Here is a 12,500-nt window from a genome sequence, read left to right on the forward strand (position 1 = left end):
TCATGCTACTCCAGTGGCGTATTTACCATTTCTTCCCATCTACACAGCCATCGTGAAGGCGCAGTATGATAGAATCGTTCAAACTTCTCAAATGCCTCTTTACATATGAAATAAACCACTATTGTTTACTCAAATACATCTCTTGTGCATGTGGTCAGCGATGTCGAAAAAAACAACAACCTTATATTGGGAGACTGGAAGGATTCCATTATCATTTGTATAGTTTTTAGTGGACAAGGGGAACACCGATGACATCACGTATTGCCATTATCTGGAACATTCGATCAAGTACATAGGAAAAGCATTTACACGAAATAGATCTTTTCAAGAATTATTAAATCTATTTACGCATTTGCATAATATTGTCTGAAAAATACCTCGTGCTGCCCCTTGAAAGAATAAATTGCGACGTGATCGTTTTATTAAATGGTCATTCTCCAAAACCTCAATATCCTGAACATAAGGGATATAGTGATGCCGACTATCAAATGACAATAGAGTCAAGGGAATTTTAAAGCAGACAACATGATATCATTTGTAATACGTTTTCTTTATTAATGGATCAAAATTCGTTTGACATGTGTTATTTGCTTCATGTCATATTTTGGAATCCACAAAAGCTTTGAAAGAATGTACTCAAATTAAAGAAAAAAAAAAAAGAAGCAAACATCAACTCGTCTTTTATCAAAATACCAAACTATATGAAAAAAAAAAACGTTGCAACTGCTTGTTGTACACAAACGGATTTGCTTAAAATTCCATCTTCAATAACCCACAATTCAAAGATTTAAAAAAAAACAGCAACAATGGAATTTTGCACTCCAACTCCATTGGTTAAACAGAAATCAAACAAACAGGAAGGGTTCAATAATCCAGAAGATGGTCAGGGATCCAACTAAAAGGAAACTGAGGAAATATGTACATCTTGTCTCCGTTATTAATAATAATAATAATAATAATAATAATAATAATTAAAAAAAGGAGAGGATACAGTGTTTTTGAAAAATATTAGTATCCAATTTGTTTACCATGAGCACGTGTCCTGCCTTCAGGTTAACCAACTAAATTTGAAGAGATCACGAGGAATAAACAACCTCGATCAAGGCAGCAAGAGCTTATCCTCCAAATCCAAAATCTGCTCAGATAGCGACCAAAAAAATAAAAATGGCACTAACTTTCGGCACAAAACTCGCCTGCACTCAATAATACAGCAATAAGGACGAGATCACCTTTCAGCTCTAGAAAACGAAATGTGTTTGCCCATTCAAGTACACAATAAACCTTATCAAAACCAGAGATCAAGCCAGTAATTGCACAGAGAAATAACAGAGGGTAGAACTCGACTTCTGTTTCATATTGAAGGCATTTGGGATGTTGTGAAAGGTGTTTATGCTGTCCTATATGAGAAGGTAAAATTCCAAAAGACATTCTTCTTGAAGTAATTTGCGGATTTTCAAAGCTGCCTTTCATCAACCCAAAAGGAACACCCTTTTTACCCTCTTTACAACTCATACGGTCCTTTGTGCAGTGTTCTTGTTGGATACAATGTTGTGAACACAAGGATGATTTACATCCAGCAAACCTCTGCTGGTCTTTGATGGGTGTTCTTCACCCTGAGATCCCAGCTTAATGTACCTGCAAAGATGAAAATACTAATAGAAATAATCGACATTGACCACATCTCATCTGTGCTTCCACCTCATGACATCGTTAAGTTCTCCATGTAGCGCATATTTCATCCAGCAGTGTTTCCATCGCCTATAAAGCATCTGTTATAGGCAAGACAGGTGTCCAGTTATGTGGTGCTTCTTTCTGTGCCAAAACATCTTCTTTGCTAGGAGAGCTGGGATGTGACGAGGAATCAGAATCGGTTGGACTTCGCTTGGGCGGAAAGGACTGCACATCATCCGAGATCATTTGCCTCGCTTCTTGTTCCAGGATGAGCGATGGGGTTAATGGCTCGAGATGTGCATCTGACATCCCTGACAGATCTTCGTCCTTGTCCGACACTGCACCAGGTACCTCGATTACTTTGGGAAAGATTTCTTCTGCTTTGGATTGGCCATCTTCGCTGGAGCGGTCATTGCCAGCTTCCTCAACAAGTGGCTTCTCTACTTTATGCTCCTCAAATGTTTTGTTCTTCTCTTCTATATTTTTACCTTCAGAGATATCATTTTCACCATCACTGTTCTGAAGTTTATCAACCTCAACGGTGCTTTCTTCAAGCTGAATTTCAATATCTTCTTCATCACTTTCAAGCTTCATAACATCTTGTTCATTGCTTTCTTCAAGTTTCTCTTTGCTGTCTCCATCACCGTCTTCAGCTATCTCCTTCTCATTTCCACTACCTTTCTCAGAGGATTTCTTCATATCCTCTGTATTCACCTTTTTCGAAGCTTTTTTAAATGATTCATCAACATTTCCAATGTCTTCTTCATCTGTGTTATCTTCCACCTGCTGCTCATCGGATGCATCTTGCGAATCAGTTTTTTCAATCCCACTGGCAGTGGTCTTTTCCGAGTCATTACAGGAAGTGCCCAACTTCTTTGAAGATAGGTCGACATCGTTAAAATTCATTGTGGCTTCAGTGCTGCAAGTGTCATCTTTTGACTGCTTCATCCCACTCTCATTTCCCTCATTTTGTGAAGGTGTTGACTGTAACACATTCTCATATTTTTTATCTTCAACGGTTTTGTCACACATGTCAGGAGCATCTGGCTTTGATACAACTTTATTGCTTGAGGCCTCAGCTTTGTCCTCCACCTCCTTATGATGCAAGAATCCCAGTGATAATGGCAGCTTTGAAGCACTGGGAGGGCTACCATCATGATCCATTTCATCAGAGGAGCTGTGGTGCAGCAGTTCTTGTTTCACCTTGTTCACAATTGTTTCCAGCTCGTTATCAGAGTCTGATTCCACCGTAATGATGTCATCGCCAATGCTGGAAAGCATGTCAGAACTTTTCAGAAAAAGGGGGGAGGGAAACTCCAAAATTCCTGTACGTTCAACGGAAGTTATGAATGTCATTAAAATCAGAACATCTATCACGTCAAGGGATTGTGGAATACTCTGAAAGCTGGCTTGTTTAGTGCTCCCATCTTGTTGCAGGACTCAGGAAGCAGGAATCCCAGATTTACATCCCGTATACTGTATCAATTTGGTCATTGTAGTTCGATTTCCTTGCAATGCATGCAAGAATACACCGATGTCTCCTGACATCTTTGTCATGTATGTAATTTATGTAAAAGTTATTCCATAAGGAATAACTCTTGATTTACTGAACACAAATACGATCATTGATTGATCACTGTTGAAATAAAATAAAATTAAAAAGTGGAAAGAGATTTACAAAACCAAAACACAATTAAATTTAAAAAAAATTTAAGATGTACAATCTCCAATAACAAATATTAATTATACTTTGATTAAATTATACCACAAAAATTCAATCAATGAATGAAATATCCCACCTGGTGGAGGCACCTGTTGTGGGAACATCGTATTTTTCCTCAACAGCATTCTCAGCTTTGGCAGGCTGGAGAAGAAAAAAAAAACAATTCTGGATAAACATGACAGCTAACAATTATTTAAAATAAATGTTGACGAGACAGGGTTAATGTATCAGGTAATCACAAATAATTTGTGCCGTACACTTGGGGGCAGCACAGTCACAGGAACAAAATTAATCCCGTAAATGCGACAGACACCCCATACAAGCAGCAGCGAGTCGAATACCAATGTTAACCCACACGACTATCTTTCCTTACCAACCCGGGTATCACAAAAGTAACAACCATCCAATTAAGATACAAAATAGTCACTGACCTCCTCTACGGGCAAGTTTTGATCCTTTTGCATCTCCGGTGATTCCCTTGTGCTCTGCGTCAATTCCTTGGAAATCTCGTCGCTGCTAACAAATGGAAGCCCTTTCTTAGTGTGCAGCACAAATGCAAGCAATCAACAATAAAAGTACTTTATATTCTCTGATGAAAAAATGCTGGCAACACTTGAATGTCTCCTAAACAAAGTTTTCATTTTTCTGCCCCTGCACTCTGTTTAGTGTCCCCATGATCAGTCTGTGAAGGTTGCAGGCATTACGTTTTCAGGTTTTTCTGTTCATCCATGCATGCATAAATGAATGCATCTGTGCATGCGTTATCGGTTCTTTGACATCATGATAACTTGTGAACCACTGAAGGAATTTCAACCAATCTTCGCACAAGTAAGGATTGTAATACAAAGATGAACTGATTCAATTTTGAGCTCTCAATAGCTCAAAGGGCATATGCCCTTTGAAAATCATCTTGCATACCATACGTAACTTGAGTTTTAAGCCTCCGACGACTTTCTACCTATCTGCCTCTGTCTCTGTCTCTCTCTCTCACCTTCATTTGAGATCAAATGTAACAGTAGCTTGACATTTAACATTGGTGGAGGCATGTCCATTGACGCATTCACGTCAACTTCTATTTTCTCGTTATTCTTAAAAACATAACCAGAACTAGAAGGGCACTCGGTAAAGTGCACACCTCCACCCTGTCCTGCCTGATCCACGAGAACATATCTGGCCCAATACATTTTTGAGATATCGTGCTGTATATCGTTTTGGAGCCCCATCTTTCAATGGTGAAGAATCACTTTTTAAAATTCCAGTAGTTGGATCTAGATTCGGATCTTCACCAAAATCGAATCACTTCGTCATGGTCATACACCCAACCTGTCCACCAAGTTTCATCCAAATCTGTCCACAACTTTTTGAGATGTCATGCCATATATCATTTTTGGCCCTATCTCTCACTGGTGAAGAATCACTTTTAAAAATTCTCATAGTCGGATCCGGATCCGGATCTTCACCAAAATCTAATCAATTCATCGTGATCACACACCGAACCTGTCCAAAACTTTTTGAGATATCCTGTACACAAATAAACAAACAGAAAGGGGTGAAAACATAACCTCCTTCACCTTCGGTGGCAGAGGTAAATATCACTATTTGAATGCATGAACCAATATCGGGCATTAGCATTCACACTCCCCACCCATACGACCCCCTCTCAGTGTCAACACCAGCAGGTTTCTGGCTGGTCACACAGGAACAGCGGAAGATAAATAAAGGTGCATTTTTAGTGCTCATCCATATACATATAGGGAATTAAATCGAAAGCTCGTAAGTTCAACAAAGGCTGTCTGCATGAAAGGAAAGCAACCGGGAAGAAGGAAGCAGTTTGTTGGCGAGAGACGAGAAACAAGGCGAGAGTCTGTGTTCGGGGAGTTGGGTTCATGGTAAACACAGACTAGCAGCTCTGTAGCAGTCAATTAACCAACATCCACCAGCGATTACATTCCTGGAGCCAAAACACGCCCCCATTAAACCTGCTGCCATTTCCATAAAGATTGCACAAGTGTGAAAACATTTTTCACACCTTGCATTCAAAATACATGGAGATGCAATGCGTGTTAGTCAAATGCCTCAAACTTGTCGAATGATGGAGGTTGTAAAAAAATACAAAAATCAAACGCATCAAGATATTTTCGCATTCCTGCAAACAACTGCACCTTTCTTTGACTTTACTACCAAAACTATATTATTTTGTGTCGCTGCTTAGAACGAATAGGAATAAAAAGTTACTCATGGAAAAGTGATGGCAGATATGCATTGACATTCAAAATGACAAATAGTGCAGTTTCACCTTGCTGTCACATTCAGGTTGTTTTTTTTTTGGCAGCAACCATTTCACAATAACAACTTTGGACACCCCACTATGCATAAAGCAAGACCAAAAAAAGGCTGTTTCGCTTACTCGATCACAATGACGTCTCCCTGGCTTTTTGGCTCGATACTTGCCACCACTGTAAAACACAAACACAAGAAAGTTTTGACTTTAACATGTATCTAAAGAAAACCCATATTGGCCACAGGTGAGGTTGGGATCAATATCGACGTAAACATTACGCATGTTAGATCTGACAAAAAACAACTAGAAAACATGAAATTTGCCTATTTGTCTGAACTTGCACTAACGAAGCCAAATGGGGAATAGGTTGTGCTTACCGGGTGCTCTGCTGGACAACTGACTGCCGTCAGAGAGCGGACAGGCTGTGCAGTAATGACTGGGATTCAAAGCCAAATGGCTGGCCATGCTGTCAATGGTAAGCCATGACTGCTGAAGTCCACACGAGCACTTAGTCGTGAGGTTCCTACAAAAACAACACAGCACCAGATGCAAGGAAAGGCAGGAAATAAAACTTGAACGAAGATTGTCCTATTTAAGAAAAGTTTGTTTCATTGGGTGCAGTTTTTTTTGTGATCAAAATAAATGCACACGTGTTTACCATGCTTTCCAACAGAACTGCTTGTACATGGAAAATCTCGGTTTTCTCGAGGTGTGCACACTGCAAAGACATTTTAAAAAGCAATATTGAGGATGAAGGAAAGAGCAAATGAAGAACTCCTCTATACAAGTCACACTTGAATAACCAGAATTTTTACATCGACACATCAGGCCAGTTGATTATATCTAGAAAAACTTCTTTTTTTTAACCAATACATGTCACTCAATACAAAAAGCAAAAACACTCAAACATAACAGAAAAGGAAATGAACGGAAGAAAAAAAAATTGAAACTAGACATTAGCGTTGCAAAGGATCCTCAAAACTTCTGCTTGTATATGGTAGCTTGGCTGCCGGGTAGCTATCATTTAGTTGGGGCATGACTTTGCCACTGATGCCGTGCCCTCATACCCCGATGCTGTACAATGGTACTCATTTTGCCGACCTCAGAAAGATAACAGGCTGAGTCAACCCCACCTTGTGTTCATTCAGTGGCAATGTGGCTCAAACTCAGGACCCTAAGATCCCAAGCCAGCCACCCTAACCACTAAGCCAACAACCAGGCATATACCGTCAAAATGAAAGTTCATGTGGAGTAATTTTGCATCGAGTAAACTTTTGGTCACGACCCCACAACTTGCTCTACAAGTACTGAGTTAGACGACGCTTACCTGATCATGTGTTCCGCAAAGGATCGGCTGCAGCTTGTGCTGTAGCGGCACAGTGAACAGTGCACGTACGTGGGGAAGTGGTTCGCAAAGTTCTTCACTTCCATGGTGCACTCCATGCACATATGCCCACTTGTCTTGGGCCGTTCTACCATCACCTTACTCGACTGCGTTTGTGGAGGCACGCTTTTGGGCTTGCGTGCCGCCACTTGTGTATCACCTGGCGTTGGCATCTCCGTCGTAATTCTTGCCTGGTGCCCATTAAAGAGGGACACTCGAAGAATAACCTGGAGAAGACACACCATGGTTGAACGAGATTTCTCTCTGGATGCCAAAACAGAATTAAGTTTTAAAGTCAAGGTTCTTTCCCAAAGCGATTCCATCAAGCTCAATGCAGCTTGCTAGTCATTTGGGTGTAAGCTAGTACCTTCGTTCCAGGTAGAAGTCCTTCGAGCATGGAAGGTTTTTTGTGCGTCTTGTGATCCGCTGCCTTGTGTTCTGTTTTTGAGCTCATATTGAGAAAGTTGAGACGACACTTGCTACACCGATGAACACTCTTTTTCTGCAGACGCAAAGCTTTTTTAAAAAAACAACAACTACCATTTGATCAAAAAACAAAAAATCTATAAATAATGTACATCATTTAAACTGTAATCAAAATGCTGTTGAACAGTGCATGCCAACACCACACCTGGTGCCGCATGTAGTGCTGCTGGTAGTAGCTGACTGTACGCAGGACCTTCAAGCAAAATGGACACTGCAGATTTTTGGTGGTTTCATGCACATTACGGAAATGTGCATCAACGTCGGTGTAGAAAGAAGAGCGAAATCCACACACCTGCAAAGGGGAGCACATCGTTCAACTAATATTTTTGTGACAATTTTAATGGCCGATTTATAAGCGGAGCCATAAACAACCAAACCAAACTGTAAACAGACTGAGGATGAACAAAGTGGAGATGTAGTTGAAATGAAAATCATTAATTAGCTCCTTTCACAGATTCACTGCACAATGCAAAATGTACTATACAAGGAGAGGGAGAGAGAGAGAGAGAGAGAGAGAGAGAGAGAGAGAGAGAGAGAGAGAGAGAGAGAGAGAGAGAGAGAGAGAGAGAGAGAGAGAGAGAGAGAGAGAGAGAGAGAGAGAGAGAGAGAGAGAGAGAGAGAGAGAGAGAGAGAGAGAGAGAGAGAGAGAGAGAGAGAGAGAGAGAGAGAGAGAGAGAGAGAGAGAGAGAGAGAGAGAGAGAGAGAGAGAGAGAGAGAGAGAGAGAGAGAGAGAGAGAGACAGAGAGAGAGAGACGTGTGTGTGTGTGTGTGCGTGTGCGTGTGCGCGTGTGCTGTTTTCTGTGGTTTGTGGAGTTCCGCTGGAGCTTTCTGACGTGGAGTGTGGACACAGCTGAGTTGATTGGGCTAATTAACTACAAATAGTACAGAAGAATTCCCATGCTTTAAACACACGGCATGTTAATGTGTTTAGAGCAGCTTAATAGGTCCTTCTATGGCATGGCATTCCAATTACAAAAATAAACAACTACAATGATAACATTGCAACAAATCATATCTTAATACATACTAATAATATTAACAATAATAATAATGGAAGTATCATTTGGCAACAATAATAACTAATCCCCACCCTGGCCTAGACATCTGGACTTGGTGAAAAGGCAAGCTAACGCTCAAGCAGTATGGCAGGCAGGTATGCTATAAGGCCATGAAGACCAATTAAAATTTGGTCCAATGGATCAATGGGCCCACGAGGAAGAGAAGAGATCTCGAAAAGACCAATAATAAAAAATAACTTCAATCTTTTAACTGCAAATCAAATACAATTGTTTTTGAAGTTGTGGCAAAAGATTGGGTGTATTCCATCAGTTTTACAAAATGTATTAATAAAAGTAAATTAATACCCTGGACTGTGAGGAAACTGATGACAGTATGAAGAATGTTAAAAGGCAATGAAAACAAACCAGAATGGCAATCGGTAGAGCACATACCTCCGCCAGGCTGAACAGTTCACGTTTTATATCCCACTGAGAAGCAGGGTCAGGATCCGGACCTTAACCAAAACCTAATCGGCTTTATATTGTAACCTAACCAACTCATCCACAAAGGTTTGTCATAACATGTCCATAATTCTTTGAAATATTGTTCTATACATTGTTTTGGCCCTATCCCTCAATTATGAACACTTAGAAAAAAAAAGCAATTGGATCCACATCCGGATCCAGTTTTTCACCAAAATGGAATGACTTCATCATTGTGACACACCCAAACTGTCTACCAAGTTTTGTCCGAATCTGTACATCGTGCTCCGTACTGTACATAACTTTTTGAGACATTGTGCTCAGAGAGACAGACAGACAGACAGACAGACAGGTGAAAACATAACATCTGTCCACCATCGGAGGCAGAGGTAAAAATCTGAAAGTCATGAATGATGTCAAAGTTCAAATGATCTGAAAGTCAAAGCTCATTTCCTCTTTGCACCACTTTTAGACATCGTGTAAAAACTAATTCGTGAAATGCTGCTGTGGTAGTTGGTTGTGTCAAGGAAAACACAAAATTAGTCAAGATCTTGAGCTGATCCGATGAAAAAGGAAACTCATAGCCAGAACAAAAGTGGCAGAAAAGGTCTTTTGGGTCTGCTATGTCACAAGTAACCCCATCTTATGCTTCATCTACACAAGCATGGTCTCAGAATGTCTGTGTTTGCTCAATAGAGGAGAACCCTCTTGTGTGGGCGGCATCAGTGAAAAGGAACATCATGGATTGCCGTTTGAATATGCATCAAATTAACGGATCATCCGGCACAAAACATGTTGATGGTTTTCTCACACACACGTGGTGCTCTCAGACTGCTATGACAGTGGATGCGGACCTTAGGGTTCCGAAAGAGAAATTTGACTACATCTGCGATTTGGTTCATATTGCCTTTCCAGAGTGAAAACACTTACTTTTGTGCATATTGAGGAAGATTAGTATTGCAGTGGCATTGTGGAAGGTTGTTTCCAATTCTGAGTACAAGAGTATGCGACACCAGTTTAGGATTGGCCCATGAACAGTGGGTAAAGTGTATGTCAAGCAAAAAAAAGTCTATTTACACATTCCTCTTCCCAGCAATGTACAATTTGGAAAAGTTTCGAGGTTTTTTTGGGGGATTCAGAGTCGACGCTTTCTGAAAAGGTGGAACACAGAACGGATCAGGATGCTACAGAACAAAAAGAACAACAGAAATATGGGTGGGGGAATTGGCAACACCAGGGCCGAGGGACAAAGTAGATTTAGATGGACAATAAACAAATCAAGTAAGGATGAGGGGTAGAGGAGAATGCAGTGGGTATACAATATGGATACAGAAAGAAGCAAACTCTCAGGAAGGAAAATTGGGAAATTTGGAGAAGTGGGGGAGGGGTTTACAAGAGAAGAAAATATTATGGTTTTGAATGGAAGGGGGGGATGATCTGAGATGAGGAGCTGTCTTGAATACCTTGAAGAATGAGATTGAAGAGAAGTACTGTATTGTGAACACAAGTATTAAATTCTGATACGTTTAATACTCATGTTCACAATAACAAGAGTGTATGCATATTTGGAAGTAAACCTATTCTGATCATTGCACCAAATGAATAGCTTTTATCATCATTTCAATAGGAAAGAGCGAAAATATTATTTCACTCGTAAATTCTTTATACCATAATGCATGCACTGCTGAAGAGAAATGCTTGCAGGTAAAAAAAACAAAAAAACATTGGGAGCAACTAATTGAGTTCTCTGGAAATGCACATCATGTGAGTGTTGCGAAAAATGCTTTCAACTCCGATTTACCTTTCTTTCCAAACTGAACTTGGCACCTGGCTCGACACACTGGTTATGATATTAAAGGAGATTCTGCATCTCCATTGCAAGAACGACAATTCGGCCTTTTCCTGATCAGGAAGAATCATGAATTGCCTGGGGTGATAAAACTTCAAGGTGAAACGACCAAAAAATACCATTAGGCAATGACGTTCTGAAAATAAATGCAATGATGTAATAGAACAGGTCTGTTTCCATGTCTTGCAAGCCCGAGATTCAATCCAGGTTTTCGGCCTGCTTTCCAGGTTTACGGCTGGGGTTTTGACAGCTTTTCCATGAGTAGAGGCTCCACAAGCCTGGCACTGACATGACTACTCGTGAACATGATGCATTCATCATTTAAGCTCGATAGAAGTAAAAATTAGATGCATACGTCTCAGGCATTTGATACCACGGAGTGGGCCATTTGGTCCATTGGACCAAATTTTCATTGGTCTTCATGGCCTAGTCGTATACCTGCCTGTCGTATGGCTCGAGCATTAGCTTACCTTTTCACAAAGCCCAGCTGAACTTGGGGCAGGGTGGGGATTCTCCGTTCGTTATTATTATTGTTGTTATAATATTATTAGTATTAATTAATATATGCTTTGTTACAATGTTATCATTGTTTTTGCTTTTATATTTTGTAATTAGAATGCCATGCCTTGAAAGGACCTATTAAGTTGCTCTGTGCACCCTAACATGGCATGCACTGAAAACATGGGAATTCTTCTGGGTTCTTTGTAGTTAATGAGTCGAATCAACTCAGGAGTTCATGATGATCATCAGAAAGCTCCAGTGGAACTCCACATGAAACATGACACAGACAGACACAATCCATTTCAAGTAGATTTATCAGTCACTATGGAAAAAGAAGCGGGTAGTCAAAGTTCATCAATCAGGGGCCCACAAATATGCCACATCTCACCTCACAAGCATATGGCATCTCTCCAGGCTTATGATGGTCTTTCATATGTTGTAGCAACAACTGCTCCGAATCATAGTTCAGCTCACAGATCTTGCATCTGGCTGCAGAAGACAGTAGCACAAAGTATGCTCCTTAAATGTTTTAAAGTTAGATGTACAACAGCTGTTTATAAACTTGCACGCAGGCTGGATCACAATTCATCCACCAAAAGGCCTTCATAAACCACACCAATAAGTCCAATGATAAAACAATGGAGGACAAGAATGAATCAAGACAAAAATATAGCAAAAAAAAGCAAACAAACATTCTTAAAGCACATTTTGTATTGTTGCAAAATGTAAACCAACAGGTGGATGATTTTGGCCATGATACAATGAAGTATTGTTGGACCCTGCTATATGTGGACCCCGTGTATTCACGGTTTATAAACTGCCATGCTTCGATATTCGCGGACCTGTGCTTCACATATTGGCGGTTTTTCACAGGATTTTTGATTTTCCCTCATGAATCACGAACCACCAGGGACCAACCCCCCTTTTTACATTGAAACATTTCCCCACTATTCGTAGATTCGCTATTCGCAAATATTCGTGGATTCAGGAACGTATCCCCCTTAAATAGCGGAGTCGGACAGTATTTGGCATTTTTACCCTTCACCTCACTGACTGATTTAATCAAACAATGGACAGCATGTTGTACTTCACAAACATTCTGCTCTATTCATCCAATCATGTGC

The 12,500-nt window shown here is 40.3% G+C and overlaps 1 protein-coding gene across 4 annotated transcripts in view; it reads right to left on the reverse strand.

The window, feature by feature from the left end:
* LOC147027668 (uncharacterized) overlaps nucleotides 1–12,500 on the reverse strand; it is a 201,041-nt gene that overhangs the window by 53 nt on the left and 188,488 nt on the right. For 3 of the 4 annotated variants that reach the window (XM_085877210.1, XM_085877208.1, XM_085877212.1), the window contains exons 13-22: nucleotides 11,765–11,865; nucleotides 7,691–7,837; nucleotides 7,427–7,561; nucleotides 7,003–7,286; nucleotides 6,334–6,393; nucleotides 6,053–6,198; nucleotides 5,802–5,850; nucleotides 3,826–3,910; nucleotides 3,471–3,535; nucleotides 1–2,941 (exon numbers count right to left, since the gene is read on the reverse strand). The exon at nucleotides 1–2,941 is cut by the window's left edge and continues 53 nt beyond it. In XM_085877210.1, the coding sequence (XP_085733336.1) occupies nucleotides 1,759–2,941; nucleotides 3,471–3,535; nucleotides 3,826–3,910; nucleotides 5,802–5,850; nucleotides 6,053–6,198; nucleotides 6,334–6,393; nucleotides 7,003–7,286; nucleotides 7,427–7,561; nucleotides 7,691–7,837; nucleotides 11,765–11,865 (2,255 nt within the window). In that variant the 3' untranslated portion in view covers nucleotides 1–1,758. The remainder of the gene's footprint in view (nucleotides 2,942–3,470; nucleotides 3,536–3,825; nucleotides 3,911–5,801; nucleotides 5,851–6,052; nucleotides 6,199–6,333; nucleotides 6,394–7,002; nucleotides 7,287–7,426; nucleotides 7,562–7,690; nucleotides 7,838–11,764; nucleotides 11,866–12,500) is intronic. The other variant, XM_085877209.1, reaches the window with a different exon arrangement.

Source organism: Eptatretus burgeri, chromosome 4, assembly GCF_056783735.1.
Source record: "Eptatretus burgeri isolate ZD-2024b chromosome 4, Ebu_testis_v1, whole genome shotgun sequence".
In the NCBI taxonomy this organism is placed as follows: Eukaryota; Metazoa; Chordata; class Myxini; order Myxiniformes; family Myxinidae; genus Eptatretus; species Eptatretus burgeri.